The sequence below is a fragment of the Urocitellus parryii genome, chromosome 4 (genome assembly GCF_045843805.1).
Source record: "Urocitellus parryii isolate mUroPar1 chromosome 4, mUroPar1.hap1, whole genome shotgun sequence".
NCBI classification, from domain to species: domain Eukaryota; kingdom Metazoa; phylum Chordata; class Mammalia; order Rodentia; family Sciuridae; genus Urocitellus; species Urocitellus parryii.
The window spans coordinates 160,713,496-160,731,197 of NC_135534.1; the positions used below are offsets into that span (position 1 = coordinate 160,713,496).

General features: G+C 40.4%; 1 protein-coding gene across 1 annotated transcript in view; it reads left to right on the top strand.

Annotated features, from left to right (window-relative positions):
* The window catches only part of Adamtsl1 (ADAMTS like 1), a 904,315-nt gene that overhangs the window by 746,723 nt on the left and 139,890 nt on the right, over positions 1 to 17,702 (top strand). Inside the window, exon 16 of the mRNA XM_077797045.1 lies at positions 2,806 to 2,935. Within this exon, the coding sequence (XP_077653171.1) occupies positions 2,806 to 2,935 (130 nt within the window). The remainder of the gene's footprint in view (positions 1 to 2,805; positions 2,936 to 17,702) is intronic.

The window sequence follows — 17,702 nt, forward strand, 5'->3', positions numbered from 1 at the left end:
GCTCCTGCCCTCAAAGTTCCCATTTGCCTTAACAGTCTGCTTGCTTAGAATACCCTGCTCTTTACGCGTCATACTTTTTCATCCTACAAAAATTTATTATGTATTGATTTAAAAAAAAAAAAAACTGGTCCCAGATACTCCTTAATTTTGACAGAACTTCTGTCATGGGTTTCCCCACACCTCAGGCCCCACCTAAGAATGCAGAGACAGCTGGCCCGTGGCAAGAGATTTAAAGCACAGTGTGGCAGGGGCCTAGTACATTGTTTTATAATACCTTGGATTAGAATTTAGTAACTCTGGAATGCTTCCTAATCTCAGCACTTAGCCACCCCATGGTGATCTTTATCTGTAACTATGATTAATGGTTGGCAATAATGTAGGTTTGTGTTTTACATAGCGAAGAGAGGAGATTACTAATGCCCTTTTAGAAACTTAGCTCTTACCCCCATCCCTTGCAGTCTTAGAAGAACCTAAATTCTATAGCTAAAGAGTCCATCAAGTGGATGGAAACAGCCCATCCCGCACACACTTCATTCCAATAGCAGGTATGTGACAAGCCCCACGGTCCCTTCCTGCCATGGCTGAAAAAAAAATCAAACTATATCTTATTTTAGAGCAGCATTTCAAATTTCTTAAACACTACCAAGTAAGCAAATGAATGGAAAACTCCATTTTTAGCATAATCACAGCTCTAGATTCTGTATGGAATAGTAAGCTATATTCAGTGGCTGGTCATCATGACCTTGATGCCAAATGGATCCAGTGAGAAATCAGTGATGATATCAACAGTTTCTTGGGAGCTGTCTGCTGCATCATCATACCATGAATTCCAAATGGTTCCGTCACAGAAATCATCATATGTCAGTATTACAGAATATGGTGGAGTAATTTGAATATCTAGTGCGAATCTCAAATTCTCCACCTTGAACGGGCCATCACATAGGCAAATTAAATTTTTTTGAGGTGGGTGGTAGGCTTCAAACCAGGATCCAATTAAACTTTGAAGCGATAAGAACTTAGAAGAAAGAAAATGCAAAGATCCCATCATGGCCACAGAAAAATCCTATGATTGAGACCAAAAACATGTTTGATTTATCAGACTTAGAAAAAAGAAAGTAAGTTGATTTGGATCCTGGCTTTAGAATGCCAGTTTTTAAAAGATGGTGTTGCTGAGCAACCTAGATCAATTTAACATCAATTTAGGAAGCATTATCCTGTTGAGTGGGATGAGAATGGCTTGGAGAAACCTAGGGCGTGAAAGGGGAAGGACAGTGATAGAGCTAACAAGCATTGGGACAACTTGTGTTATGTTTGCTACCATTGAATGAAGAAATGCAGAAGATAAAAAGAGATCAAGTATGTACATAAATAACTACATGGATAGTGAGACTATGTTATAACCATATATACAAATGTCTAACTATAGATAGATAATCTTTAGTTGTAGGTATCTTTATATATATAACTGTGTATGGATGATAGCAAATTAGCAAGAATGTCTTGTCTCTTAAACTGAACTCTGCTGAAATGATTCCAGACACATGTCTAGGTTATTTCTGAAGATCTCTAGGGAAACAGATATGACAGCCTCTTAGTATTTTTAAATGATAATGCTCTCAGGCAATGCTAAGGGCGCAATCGACCTCCACTTCAACATTTAGCAACTGTATAACATTAGACACGTCTTTTTACCCTTCTAAACCTCAGTTTCCATTTCTGTAAAGTGGGTATAAAAATAATACCTATCTTGCGGAATTGTTGAAAGAGTTATGTGCCAAGCCCTCAGCTGTGGTACCTGCCTAGTAACGGCCACTCTGTAGATGTTAACTATTGTTATTATGACTGCAGGTAGCAGAATGAAATATTCCATCAATCCATGAATTATTTAAGTGTTTCCATGCTTTATGAAAGTCTCCATAAGGGATCTGGCAGAACACTTTGAAAGACTTGTGCTGGTAATTACTCAAAGTCCTGTTTTACTATTGCCAATTCAGGTGTGCAGGTATGAATGGAAAGATTGTTTACCATGCCTGTCATTATTATACTTCTTCTTGTTCTAGCTTCCAAAGTTGCCTAGTTCCCTACAGAAATGAGCCAAAATCAAAAGGAAATCAGTAGAGGCTGATGTCCTAGATACAAGACCCTAAGAGCACAGCAGTTTATAGAAAGTTAGATATTAAGCTGTGGCCTTTGGCCTCCCTTCCAATACAACAATCTCCTGTTGATTGAATGTGTGAAGAACTTTGCAGTTTTTTGTTAGCTTTGGGTTTCTTTTACCCTGTGCTCTTTCTGCATGAAATGATGACATTTCGGCATGGTGGTTGCATAGATTGGTGGAATATTTTTAAGCACTTCAACAGTGTTGATAGCAGCCTGTCTTTGGGAGGAATTGCCCTTCTCAAGGGGCATACTTATAGTGGCCACAAGCTCATGAGTTCCTCCTTTCAGATCAACTGATGCGTGTGTGTGTGTGTGTGTGTGTGCGCGTGCACGTGGCACACACATGCGTGCATGCATGAGTGTTTATATGTGTGTGCATGCATGAACTCATGGATGTGTTTTGCAGGAGATTGAACCTGGGGCCTTTTGCATGCTAGGCAAATGCTCTACCACTCAGCTACATTCTCAACCCTGGACAGAGTAATGGTTGACAAGATTGGCAGGCCTGGGCTTTTAACTGTTGCCTCTCACATGGATCGAGAGTCCTACTGATCACAGAGACCTCCCACCAGCTGCCTTGTCTACACTTCATCACCCACACACACACCCTCTTCACTATGGCCTAACAGTGTGATCTGTACACAGGTGTCCAGGAGGCTGTAGTGAGCTGCCTGAACAAACAGACTCGGGAGCTTGCTGATGAGAACCTGTGTGTGACCAGCCGCCGTCCCCCACAGCTCCTAAAATCCTGCAATTTGGATCCTTGCCCAGCAAGGTAAGGGACATGTTGCCGGCCTTGCCAGCCAGGAGTGTGTGCAGAACTGGGTGCATCTTTCCATGGGCAAAACCAGAACACTTATTGTTACCCAATGTTTTGAAAACCAATTAGCATCAGTTCAAACTTTCAGTCAAATCCACTTAAATTTAATTGAAACCAGAGCTTTGGAATTCCAGCCCAATCAATGGTCATGCACAGAGTCCAGAAGGCTTCATGCACTGAAGTGAGCCTTATGGCATGGCTGGTATGTGCACGTGCCACATTGTTGCTTTCCCCTAAAGGCAAAGTGAACTGACCACAGATTTCATAGATTCTGTCGCCTTTTAGCCTGTGTCCCAAGCCCTCTTACCATAGTAATGAATTGACTTGTGACTTATAGGGTCTAAGGAACTGAAGCATCTGGGTGGTATAATTGACCCACTGTGAAATCTGTAGGCACACAGCATGCAGATTCATTATAGCACGCTCTGGGGTGTGTGTGTTCATTCCACATGCGTAAAATCAATTAGAGCATTTCATTGTTTGGCCCTGCCTGGGTCTCATTATTGCCCAACTTTGAGTCTTAGTTAATCAATCCAATCACTGCTTCAGTCCACACAATTTTATGGTGTCTGGAGAAATTTGCCTTTTAGATACTTCTTTTTGAGCAACTATCCTCTATGATTCTGCTTTGGAGACATTTAAAGAACCAAAGCCAGACTTTCAAATATGCTGATGGAATGAAGAATGTGCCTGGATGAGCTCATAGCCTAGATATGAAAGGAATGCTATTGCTGAGTGACGTTTCTCTTCCTTTTGCAAGGTATATCATGAGAAGCAGAATTTGCTTTCAGGCATTAACAATAATTTGCTGGTTAAGCCTATGTGCTTCTTGTCTTATTTCTTATCCAGCTAGAGGCCTTTCTTTGTGACTTCAAAGAGACAGATCACAGGCCTTTACCAATCATATGGGGATACACTCCCATAGTGTCACTTCTGCGCATCATCAGAATTGTTCAATTTTTCATCAGAATGGTGGTCCTGGGCTTTCCCCTTCATACAAAAGTGGAGAGAGCCACTCATGGCACACTGTCCATGGCAACCAGAAAATAGCCACTTCTTTGAGCAGGATCCCCTTCCCCACCATAAGAACAGCAGCCAGTGAACAGAGTCAGGGCTGGACCAAGCAAAGCTCAGATCCAGTACATGAAATCCTAAGTAATCTCTTTTTCTATCATGGCCCTCATGTGGTCCCATATCTCTATCCTAACCTCACAGCTTCCAGTTCAGTGAGCCCAAGATTCAAGTGCTTGAGTGAAGGGTGCGGACTTTTCTATTTGAATACAGTGGAGTAGATCCAGCATGGACAGCCTGCAAGGCCGTTGGCTAGGAGGTCAGGAGACCTGGCTTATCACCTTCTTCTGTCACCAACTAGCTGTGTGGTGCTCTCTCTTTCCACATTTATGTTGTAAAGATGATCTGAGGTCACCATGTCCTACTCAAGGATCCCATGATTCTTCATTTTCTGTAAACAGAAGCATCAGATCGCTATTCCTGCTTCATTGTGCTGATAATGGCTATCATTTCTGTCCTTATTTATCATCACTTAAAAAACAAGAAGGGTCTTTTCTAACCTCATTCCAGTGCTGTGGTAACATCCAAATGCTGTGATGAGCTGAGACGTTGCCAAGGAGTTGGTGCCAAGGACTAGTTGAAAACTCCTGGGGTTTGTGACCACTCACCTGCTCCTTCCTTGTTCAATAAAAGGAATATAACAGAAAGTGTTATTTCCCATCCTCAAAGTACTAACTGTGATTGATAAGTCTAATTCACTCTGTGACCTTTTTATTGACTCAAGGACCATTGTTGGGTTAGCAGGATTATGTTTGTTCTAAATAATCTTTGATTTCCCATCACCCAGCTATGGTAAGACCTCTAAATGGCCACAGATTTCTTGGGTTACTGTACACAGGCAAGTATCTGTAGAATGATGCTAATTAAAACATTAAGTGGGCAAAGTAGAGCAATCAGATAGGACTCATTCTCTTCATTTCCCACCTGAGAGCCAAAGTTGATTTTCATCTTAAAAGTGAAAAATATATAGGCACCTCTCCTGTGGAATATTTTAGTCTAATATCAGGGGAAAAAATCTGTCTTTTTACTCTCCTTGGTGCAAGATTTATGCAAAAAGGGAAATGTGTTTGATAGAGGCCTAATAGCGCACCATTTATTCCATGCACCTTCCATCCAGTGGGAAATGATTTAGATCTTTGATTCACAATTCTTGTTCCACATGGTTCAGTGTTTCCTCTGCATATTGGTGTGTCTTCTAATGAGTCCTAACTTTATGTATGTGATCTTTTAGGTTCTTGGTCTGTGCTGATATCCATGTGTTTTAAAAAGAAAGAATAGCATTTTCTTTGGGACATTTAGAAATATTGCAGGTCTTGACTTTTGCCTGTGAAGTGGTGCTAGGTTAAGATAAGACCCTTCCTGGGCAGTTATTAGTCCTGCTGAGCACTAGTGAATAAGCCATTTTACCTCTTGCATATGGCCAGAATTATCTGATCCTGAGGAGTATATCAAGGACTCTGGAGAGTAAGATCTGAGTTTTGGAGCTGTCTTTCTAAAATTAAACTTGACTTCTCCTGACTTGCTCTGTGTGGTCAAAACTTGTATCAGAAGCACATGTCTGACTTTCACCAAGTTTAGGCAATGACATCGTCCTATCTGGTTATTCACAGCAGGAAGGATGTGTTCTCAAGCTGAAGGGGTTCTACTTTTTCCAATCTGTGAGTATGTATAGACATGGGCATGAGTGTGCATGTGAGTAAGGCTTACATTTTTAGGGTAATTTTTTAAATAGTGGTTTTCTGTTGAAAAAGACTGGATTTGAAAGTCTTTGGTATAAACTTTATGTCTTGTTCCTCCTTTCTCTATCCCAAGCATCTGGGAATTGACATATAGCAGATGTTTATTAAGTATTTATTTAACAAGCATACAGGAAGGACTAGGGCCATATTTGTAAGCTGCAATGTTTAGGCCCTATTATTATCAGTAGCAGGAAGACCTCAGTGCTCTCTCTCCTCTCCATTCCCTTTTTCTCCCCTCTTCTATCTTCTACTTAATGCTGAAAATGCCATTTTTGGACTCCTTTCCTTTATGCCTTTAAATATCAAACATATAAATATCAAATATTGAAATACCAAAATATAAATTGTCTTAGGATTATAAGATTTTATGTTATCAACCATGTACAGCAAAGTATCCCCAAAGCAAGCATATAAAGGCAACGGAAGGGAGAGCACTAAAGGTTGAGGAAATTGCTAGCACTACCCAGAGAGGAGTGTAATTGTCAAGAAGGATGGAAGGTCCTGGGTGAAGGGTAGATGGTAATCTCTTCATGACTTTGCCTAACACTGGCCATAAGAAATTAGGACCACTTTTGCCTGTGAATCACCAATGAGAATTTTCCTTTAAAGTTGATGGCAAGGAGTAATCAATACAAGGAGGGAAAAAAATCATCTGTGCACCTTTACCACTGTCTGAGGACTTTGTGTCCAAAAGTCACACCACCTTGCCAGCCTTTCAGTGGTGCCTTAGACAGGCTCAGGGAAGAAATACCCCTAAACAATTTAAGATCCATCATTGGGAAAGAAATCACCTCCTGTTCCTAATCAAAAAGTTATCTAAGTATACTAATTATTAATTATACAGGTAACACATAAAGAGGCTCATTGGTTAAAACTCAAGCAGAGCAGGATTAATCAAAAAAGCAAGGTATATGATCCTCTTTTACCTCCATACTTTAGGTTCTAGTTTTTCCTCTCCAGAGGTAACCACTGCTAATGGCTTGGTGCGTGTACTTTAGGGGGTTTTCTATGAATACATACATGAGCATCTAAAAATACATAAGGTTTTGTACCTGTATCAATGAGGCTTTTATAAATGAGATCTCATTGCATGTATTGTCCAGCAACCTGATTTTTATTTAACTTAATATTGTTCACTAAAGATTTTTCACATCCCTGGGATTCTCAAAATACAAAGACTAGAACATACATTTAGACCCAGGATCAAGTCCTACTCTGTCACTTTTAGTTGTCTAATCTTTGAGAGGTCATATATACCTTTTTGGATCCTCACTTTCCTCATCTTTAAAATAGGATTATAGCAGTCACTATAATCATTAATATCATTATGATCATCAAGCAATCATTGTCTTCTCCTTTTCTTTCATTCTGGGTGTGTGTGTGTGTGTGTGTGTGTGTGTGTGTGTGTGTGTGAAACACTTCTAGTTTAAAAGAAAGCATGATTTTTGTAGACTTTTAAGACCTAAATTTGATGTTGTTTTTATTTGACTAACTTTTATTAATTACACTCGCTAACTATCTCCCTGGTTTATAACAGCAGTGACATGAGCAGCCCAAGGAAAACCAGAAAGCACTACCTTTAAAAAAAAGTGCATGGCTGTTATTAATTATAAGCATTTGATAGCTTGGCCAGCGTGTGTTGAAAAGATTTGGTAAATGTATGTGGAGGAGGGGAGCAGAGTAAGCAATGAGAGCCAGATGGCTGAAAATGAAGGAAATTCCAGGCAATTTCTGCAGCTTTGTTCTAACATACTTTTTAAACTAAACTTTTATTTCTGTGCAACAGAGAACAGCTGAGTGGTACAGAATAGATAAACAGTGAGGAGGGACGAAAAGCCCCTAATTCCAGGAACGGTGCTTGGTTTCTGCCCTCTTCCCCACCCCATCTCAGTCTCTTTGCTCAGACCTAGGATGGTTCTTACAACCAGCAAGAATCATAAAAGAAGCCTGAGAATCCCTATTTGGAAAAAAATAAAAAGAGTTCAGAAAAACTTCTTAAAGGTCAGAGTCTCCTCTTTAAAAGCATTCTTCAGAATGCCCATTTTATTGTACACTAACAAAAGCCATACATACTAGCAGCACACGATTTCCAATTTCAAATTTTTTTTTATATTAACTTAAAATAGCCAGAGCAGAAGGTGTTGCCTTTTAAAACAAACACATTTTCATTTGGTTGATGGAGGTTTTAAAGCTTTGCGGGCACCCTCGCCTTTGACAACTTGTTTTAAGGGTTGCTGTTTCAGCATGATCTCTGAAGATTGGTTTATCTTCTGCAGTGCTCCCAGTTTCCATATGCTGTTTTTTGGCACTATCCATACTAACTTTTAAGCGCTTAAAGCAAAAGCACACCAAGCCTCACTAGCATCCACAAAAATTGAGTCCAGATTTAGACGCCATATTCAGGCACCTATGGAGAGCTACTGCTACTGACATCTTCTTCCTTGATAAACCCAGATCTGTCATATGTTCTTTCCCTTTTCTTCCTCTGATATGTCTGTTACAAAAGAAGAAGCTGCTTCTTAAACATTGGGACTTACTGGGCCAGTGGGATCCTGTGTTGTTTCCCCACCATCAATGTATGAACTCAGAGATCAGAGCTGTCCCAGTAGCATTTTGACATCAACAAGGGTAAAAGTCACATGTGCATTTCCCTCAGGACTAAATTACTTTGCATGCTTAGAATAAGTTGTTGCTTAAATGTAGGGTAAAAATCAAGGGATTGGATCTACCTTACCAACAGGTCACCTGAGAGCCTGTATGTTTCATTCTAAAGATAGGAACATCAGCTTTGGGAAAATCCATTCATTCAGTTAAGTTCTGAGAAGGAAGCTTTTCTAGTTTCTTAACATCTATATAATTGAAAGACCCCTTAGATCACAAAATAAAAGTTCTTATACAGAGCATTGACAAGAGTCAATCTTCTGCAAAAACAAATTAAAGCAGAGTGTTTTTAATTTTAATTCAGTAAAAAAAAAAATGAAAATGAAAGGGCATCCTGTCCAGCAGTCTGCTTGTATTTGGTCTTCAGAAATAACAAGAAGACAAAATCCTGTCTTAAAGGAGTTACTGGTTAAGGACAGATTTCAAAACAGTAACTTGTATGCATAGGGGTCTGAGAAGGCTTGAGGCTGATAAGCAGCTTCTTGGAATAGGGGATACCTATGCTGAAGGGTAAGGTGTCACTAGGATCATGCAGGTGAAGAAAAAAGAAGGAGACGGGTTAGGCAGGAGAGAAAACATGAACATAGAGAAAAGGTCAGGAGATGGAAGCCAGTGGCAGAGGATGGGCAGAGACCAGATTCCAAAGAGCTAAGGGTGCTAAATTAAGTTGCTTGGACTGTATTTCCCTCAGGCAGTGGGGAACCACTGAAGGAGGATAAACAGGGGTATGAAAAGGCCACATTTATTTGGAGAAAGATGATGCTGGTCACTCATTCAGGATAGCTTAAGTGATCATGTTGGCTCGCTTTTATTATTTATAGGCATTTTTCTTTTCTCACGTAGACACAACGAGTGCTTGGTGATCTGTTCCTTGAAAAACAAGTGACCTCTCATGCAAGGGATGTGAGCATTTTGTTTGCTTCCTCTGTCAACCCAGCATTTGTTGACTCAGGCTACTCACCTGACAGGAGGCTAGAGCTGTGGGTAAGGACATCACAAAGAGAGTCATGAGATGCACAGCTGCCTGACCCCTTCCAGCTCTAATATCTGTGATTCTTTGAAAATGAGTGTTACCCACAGAATCAGAGCTTTTAGATAAAGAAATAAAAGGTGAACTCTATTAGAAAAATTCCTTAAGTCAAATTTAACATGCTGTTTTTGTTTAGGTATGAAGTGTCTCCCAAAAGTTCATGTGTGAAACAATGCAAAAATATTCTGAAGGTGAAGTGATTACATTATGAGAGCTGTAACAAAATGAGAGGATTAAGCCACTTAAATGGATTGACTGTGTAGTAACTATAGGCAAGTAGGGTATAGCTGGAGGAAATAGATCACTAGAAGTAGATCACTTGGGGTATACCCTTGGGGTTTATATTTTGTCCCTAGTGAGCAGAGAGAGCACACACACACACACACACACACACACACACACACACACACTTCCTGGTGCCATGTTCTGAGCTGTTTTCCTCTGCCATACTCTTTTGCCATGATGTCCTGCCCCACCTCAGGCCCAGAGCTATGGAGTCAGCCAACCATGGACTAAACCATAAGCCAAAATAAACTTTTCCTCCTCTAACTAGTTCTTATCAGGTCTTTAGGTCACAGCAATGCAAAAGTTGACTAAAAGAAATGCAGAGCCTCTCTATTCATCACAAAACAGAAACTGACTTTAACTATAAATTAAACAACTATGAAAAAATCTACAGGAAAAAGACTTAAGTTTGCATAAGAAACACTTAGGTAAAAGCATTCAGATAGCAAGGATGGTTAAACATCAAAATGGTAAATATTTTTATAAGCCCTTAATGGTGCTTGTTCATGTGAAGAGGATATGAAATATTCTACATCCCACTATTTAAAATTTTATGATGCACTTCAAGATAAACAATTTCTCTTTATTCAATCTCTACTGAACAAATATTTATTGAATGCCTCTTTCGTGCCAGGCATTGTGCTGGGTATATAATAATGAACAAAACCTACATTGTGCTCTTCTACATTGTGCGTTTCTATTGGCCTTTTCTACATTGTGCTCAGGGAAAGCCAGAGTGACCCAGGCTTTGTATTTTTGATATGGCCATTGTTTTTGCTTGTTGGGGAGTATTTGGAGGGGGATTGAACCCAGGGCCTCATGCATACTAAGCATACTCTATGCTACTGAGAAGCAGCCCCTTGCCCATACAACTTTCTTAAATCTTGAGTGTCTTATATGCTGCCTTTTTCAAGACAGCTATTAAACTAAGCACCTTCCTGCAGTCCTCACTGCAATAAGAGCTGATGTATCTGTACAAGTCATCAATCCCTTTGCTCATAAGCTCCCTGGGGATGAAGCACCACCACCAGACAGCTTTTTCCTGTGGAGATGGTGATGAAACATTGGAGCTTTACAGTTCAAAACTCAACAGCTTACAAATCAATCAACAGATATGGAGTGGAGTCTCCCAAAATAAATCTTTTCTACTTTTTGAAATGTTTGCCTTTCCCTACAATCTAGTATCTCTAAAGTCCTCAAGTAACAATACAAGGGCAGGCAAGGATTTGGCCGAAGCTTTGAAAGGATTATTATTGTTGCCTAAGCATACACAATGCCATCTTAGGAAATTTTAAGTCAAAGGCCTCATGCACAATTTGAGTTGAAGAGCTTTTCCTCTGGCCTTAGGGTTGGAAACATGCTCTGCTATGTTACTTTAATTGGGGGAAAAAAAAAAAGAAATAGGAAAAAGACTTGAGAAAGAGATGCTAAAGAACACAGAAAGGAGGGAATGAAAAGAGAAATTCCTGATTTTTGCCCAGTCATCTGGGGAGTACAGTTCATGAGAAGTTCACCCCCTGAAAATATTATTCCTATCATGGCACTGGTGCTAGGTTGGGCAGTTCTTGGGTTATCTGCTGCAGTTCAAGAGAGATCCATCATGAAGCAGAGCCCAGCCAACCCTTTCCTTCCCCATGGAGAATCTGTATTCTTCCTTCCTTCCTATCTTTAATACCCACTCTCTTTACTCATTTGGTTAGTTGTCTTCACCTGGGACTACTGTGGATTTGGGTGTTTGCTTTGATGACACAAGGAAACCCAAGGCAAGGATGATTGTCACTGGGTTGGCACAGGTCCCCAGCACTAACTGCTCATTGCTTTCTCACAGGGCTTTGATTTCTACTTGGGTAGTTACAGTCCTTGAGACCTAGCCAAACACATGGACTGCATGCTGGAACACATTCTCTGTACCTTCAGGTTATTGACTCTTGTCCCTGAGTGTGTGGACATAGATACCTTTTTGGCTGCCAAAGGAAGCTAGCCATGTGAGTCAGAGAGCCTGGTAGCATCCTCTGCCCAGATTACTTATAGCTTGATTACTTGTTCCAGCATCAGTGAGGGTGTTAAATACAGAGGCCATGAATTGCTTTGCTGATGCACCTGCCTCTGGGAGAGGTAGCACTTGTCATCTCAGCATGACTTTTTCTTTGTTAGACAACGTATTTTCCTAATCGGAGGAATCTTGGCAACCCTTGAGAATGGGGAAACTTCAAGAGAACCAGAACCAAGAGACACAGCAATACCAAAGCTCTCTATTCCCCATCAGGAAGAGGGAGGCTGCTTGAAATAAGGGGAAAGTCATGGGGTTTAGAGGTCAGACAGATGTAGGGACTCTTATTTCCTTTGTGTCCTTGGACTGGCTACTTACACCTCTTTAAGACTCTGTTATACTTATCTGTAAAATAAAGATGATTATCCCATCCACAGAGGGTGTTTTGTAAGGATGATCACATTTGTAAAGCACTCATCTGGTCCCTACCTCATATGGTAAATGCTTAAAGAAATGGGGATCTGCCAGCTCTCTTAGATTCCTATTCAGGAAGCCATATAAGACCCTGATGTTTATTTTATATGCATTGCTGTTTGTTCCTAACTGTCTTAACCAGCTCATGTGAGAACACAGTGAAGGGAAGCTAAGGATAGAACCTAGCTACAAGCCAGCTTTCGGCCAGATGTCTTAGGCAGTGTTAGAACAGGAAACAGTCAGCTGGTCCTCATGGAGGACAGGGCTTTGGAGGACATTCCACTGGACTTTGACACCTAACCCAAATATATATATATATATATATATATATATATATATATATTAAGTACTATAATGAGATGATTAAATGAGGGCAAAGGAGCGAATACCCAAATATTCCTTAAAACGTTAATACCCTGTGTGACCTGACTGAAGGAAGAAAGCTCCTTGGGCAAGTGAGGTATGTATCTAAAATTGAGTAACTTGTTCAGGTGGTCAGAAAAGCCTGTAATAAATCAAAAGAAATCAGAAAACATATATAAAGTCTGTTATCCCTTGCCAGTTTTCTCTCCAAATACTTATGAGAAAGAAGAGGAAAGGAAGGAAGTTAAAAAAAAAAAAAAAGATGGAGCATCTTGCCTCCATGTCCCTGAAAACCTTTGAGCAAAATATGGTTTCCATAATACCGGCATTTATTTGGAGATTACAATATGCCAGGCATTCTTCCCTACGGTTTTATAAGGATGATACTATTCCTATCCTAACTTTACAGCTAAGCAAGTTAAGTCTTTAGAGAGATCGCTGGTGGTGGGTCCAAATTTGCACAAAGTATGTTTAATTCCAAAGCAGTTATTAAGAGCTTGGGGTTCCATTCTTCCCTTTATCGATGATGTTTATAGATCTATCCATCACTCCATCTCTCACCTCCCATTTTCTTGGCACTTTGCTCTGGGCACAGGAATTAACATAGTGCAAAGAACCAATCCTGGTCCCCTCCTAGCTTATAGCCTCGTAAAGATCACAAACAAGTTAGCAAGGTCTTCTTTCTTCATCTCCAGCAAAGAATCTTTTTCTCATACTCTGTTACCAAGAGTAGAACATGACTTTTGGTGAAAACTAACACTTAAGGGACAGAGTGAAAAAATTCATTAGAGCACATACTTCGCAGGGCTGGGAAATGAAGCATGCTAAAAGAGGGACTGAGTAAACCTAAATGGATACCTTAAATCCCAACACTGAGTCATTAGATGAAGAATTCACTTCCAAAAAAACCCCCACATTTCTTATAAAGAAATACTAAATCATCCACAAAGATGGAGTCTGGGCTTATGGATCTGGACGACATTGGAAGCTGTATTAGGGCTTTGGATCTTTTCTCTGCCTCTACCAAAAACTACTGGCCTGGTTTATGCTCATCTGTTTAAGTTATAAATGACCAACACTCTTCCCCACCCCGACCCTGCCCTGCAATGCAAACTGGCCCCTGCCTCCTCTTCTGTGCCCTTCTCTTTCTGACTTTCCTGTTACCTCCCTGTGTCCCCAAGGCTTATTCTCAACCACCCTGCCTTCTTACTACCCAAATTCCTAGCTGTCCCTTCTATGTCTTGTACTATCTTCCTGTTTCTTTCAACCCTTGCTCCCCTTCCTGTTCCACGTTCATTTAGCTCAGTTCAACTAAGAATTAGGAAGACAAAACTATCTGAGCGAATTCACAAAAAGGTGTATCAGGTCCCCAGCCTTTCATTCTAATCATAATAGCACGGACTTGGGACTCACACAAATCAGGGTTAAAATACAGTTTGTATAATTTATTAGCTCTTTGGCTGGGGCAGGTTGTTTAAAATTTCAGAGCTTGATTTTTTTTTCTCTTTAATGCTTTAATTTGCTGTGAGGATGTGTAAGCTTAGCTCAGTACCTAGCACATACTAGGTAAATACTAATAAGTATTAGTTTCAGGGTTGGTAGGATCTTTTATACACCTCTGTAAGAAGTTACTCCTGGTTGGAGAATGTGGGTAATTTTTGTGCACTTTAGAAAATTGTGGTTCCTGTCACTTTTCTTGAGGAAAGATGGACAGTCTCTGTTACAGAGCAAAGGGGGTACCCAGATTAAACCAAGAATGTCTGATCTCTGATTGTCTCCTTCTTTTAGCTCTAGACTTTGGAAGAGTGTGCATCTTCAGCTGGTTAAGGGAAAATCCAACTTAGTTCAAAAACGTTCTTGCAATGTTGTAGGCTCTGAAAAAACAGTGGATCAGCCCTAATAGCTTATTTGGAGGTCCATATACCAATAGATCATTAAAGTACAAGTCATAACAGCCATAATAGCGATATGAATGACAACACTATAAGAAGTTATCCCTTTTCAGTCTCCCAGGTGAACCTAAAAATGCTTGATTCCTCTGTGTAAGTCCTAAGTTACTCTCATTGACCAGGGAGTACATACATTTTTGTCTATAACCATATAACACAGTAACAATTATTCCAGCAGGTAAAAATAGATCAAATTAACTTATTAGAATTTTCACTGGATATTTGTCCCTCTGAACAACACTGATCATTCCTCTATAACCCCCATGTACCCTCCAAGATATTTTGTTGCCTTGGCTCTGATGGTTTGAGAGATATAAGGGAGACCTAGAAGATAAAGCATCATGTTTGTGTTGCATCTTTGAGCAATGATGGAAAACCATGGAAGACAAAAGGCCACTTGGCTGGTGCAAGCCCAGTACCTTGCCATCTTCCTCTGCTGTGAACTCTTAAGATTGAAGACTTTGGCAAAGTTCTCCAAGTTCTGTGAAATTCAATGTTATGTAAATACAAGATACTGAATTATTACTCTCTCCTTATTTCTTCTATGATATGATCCCTTTATCCCTTGCCACATAAGATATTTAGAGGGTTGGTTTTTAGGACCCTGCTATCTCTGATCAGTCTTCCTAATGCTTGCTTATTCTGCAGATGTCATTGAAAGATTTGCTGAACAGAGAGACAGCAATGTTGCAGAGAAATCTCAGTTCAGGAACTGACATTCAAATTGTTTGAAGTTTAAGGGGAAAAAAAGTGCCAGGAAATTTATGACCTGGCCTTAGTAAAAAGCTTACATGGATTGTGCTCCTTTATTAGTGTCTTAAGTGTATGTGGGAGGATTCTGTAGATCATTCCTGAATATGCCCAAAATGGTCTTCTAGAAATTACATGAAAGTTCTTAATGATAGCAAATGAAGCTTGTGTAATAGATGTACTTACAAGGGAAATTTTCTGGAATTTAAAAAGTCATCTCCGTGGGCAATATATACCACTTCCCCCCTCCTGTGCACATATGCATTCATGGCCATCTATCACACTTTTCCTGCCTCAACTCCTTCTTTGAATGAGCAAGCCAGCAAAATTGAAGAAAGCAAAGCCCAAAGCTTACACAATTTAAGCTTCATCAAGCTATGGAAAATCACAGAAGGAAACCGTTATGAACACTATGTTTATGGATGTAAAATTCACGGCAACTAGACAGATACCGTTTATCAATGCTCTTTTGGGGAGAAAAACTATGCCAGAATTCTAATATGGGGGAGAGGCTGATACACAGCCAGATCTTCACAAGCTGGGCCCCACTGTCAAGTTCAACTTTGCAGCTTTTTATGGGGATAGGCCAGTTATTTGTTTGCAATTGGGGGGATGGTTTGGGGGCCAGGAAAGCCTCCATTTGTCCCTTCTTTCTTCCTTTGTCACCTGCTAAGGCACTTCCACAGGCCTGAAGTCACATCTCAAGCACACCTAGAAACACTTCATGTGAAAATGGGCACTGTCATGCACTTTATCTTTAATTTAATGGAGGTTGAAGATAGAACTGACCCATGGCAAAGTGACTGAAACCACATGTGGGCTGGGTTGACCCTCCCTTGATCTAGGAAAGAGTAAGTGCTGCTTTCCAGCTCACCCTTGTGTACTTAACTCCTCTGGGAAGGTAGTTCTGCAGAGCAAGGCTGGTGAAAATGTGGCCTGCTTTTAACCACACGTGGCTTCGCTGCAGCTGTGTGTTAGGCAGACAGAGAAAGTGTTGGCTGGATTGTATTCCTATCTCTTGACATAAAGAAAAATAGTATGTTGAAGTCTGATATACTTGGTGATAATATCTTGGCTCTTTTTTTTTATTCCTCAAATGTGTAAAATTCCCTTTCCATTATGCCTCTGTGATAGGTAAACTCTAGATGAAGCCTACCCCAACATTTATGGGGCAGATCCATAATTGCTTGTTTGCCACCCCCTAACCCATTTGAGGAGCCCCCAAACCTTCCTTTGTGAAGAGACTAGTGTCTATAATGGATGAATATTATGAATACAGAATGTGCTCATTTATTTAGAAAGTACTTTCTCAGTGAAAAGCCAATATAAAGCTGGTTTTTTGCTCCAAAGCCCATACCAGATCATATTGATGGATCAAGTCACATTACCAGTAAGTCCACAATCCTCAAGCAACATTGGAAACCCAGCCTTGGTTTCAGTAGTTACTATAAACTGGATGCATTGATTTCTGGTGACTGAGAGATCAACTCAGTAAACATCAAATTTACCTCCCTTTCCAGTAGGCTGCAGCAGCACTGTTAATACTGTCAATACTAAAAGGCATAAGGCTTTATTTTTTAAAATATTTTTTAGTTGTAGATGGACACAAAACCTTTTTTTTATTTTTATGTGGTGCTGAGGATTGAACCCAGTGCCCCACACGCGCAAGGTGCGTGTTCTACCACTGAGCCACAACCCCAGCCCCAGGCTTTATTTTTTATTTTCTAAGGAGCCAGAGAGTGGCGGGTTTTGGCTGATAAATTTATTTAGAATCTAAAAATTTGACAAACAAGTCTCCCTTGGTGACTGAATTTATAGAATCACAGATCGTAGTTTGGTCTAATATTCTCATTTTTTTTTTATCTGTGAGGAAAGAGGCCAAAGGTATTAAGTGACTTGCCCTAGAAGTCACATGCTAGCAGGGTTCAAACTAAAAGCCTGAAGGACAATGTTTCCTAACTGTGAGCTCAGTTTTTATCATAGACAGAAAGTCCAAAAAACAATATAAATCAAAAGGTAGTCCCAAGACTTTTTGAGTTCAAATCCTGGCTCATCCACTTACAGACTGTGTTCTTGAGCAAGTCCTTAAACCCCACTCTGTCCTCATTTCCTTATCAGCAAGATGAGGATTGCCGCAGTCTGGCTGGGCACAATCAGGAGCCACTTGTCAAAAGAAACTAACTTTATTTTTAGAACCACACATGCCAAACAAAACAGCTCCTCAGGAAAAACCCTCAGAGCCCAACTGCCACCACCTGCTTCCCACAAGCCTCTCTCACCACCACAAGCCTCTCCACCTCCCACAATCCTCCTGCTCTTGAGGCCGATTGGCTGGGTCGTGTGGGCGGAGCCAAAAAAGTCCCCCAATGAGCAGCTCCATGGTCTGAAAGGGCAGGGAAACAGCCCAATG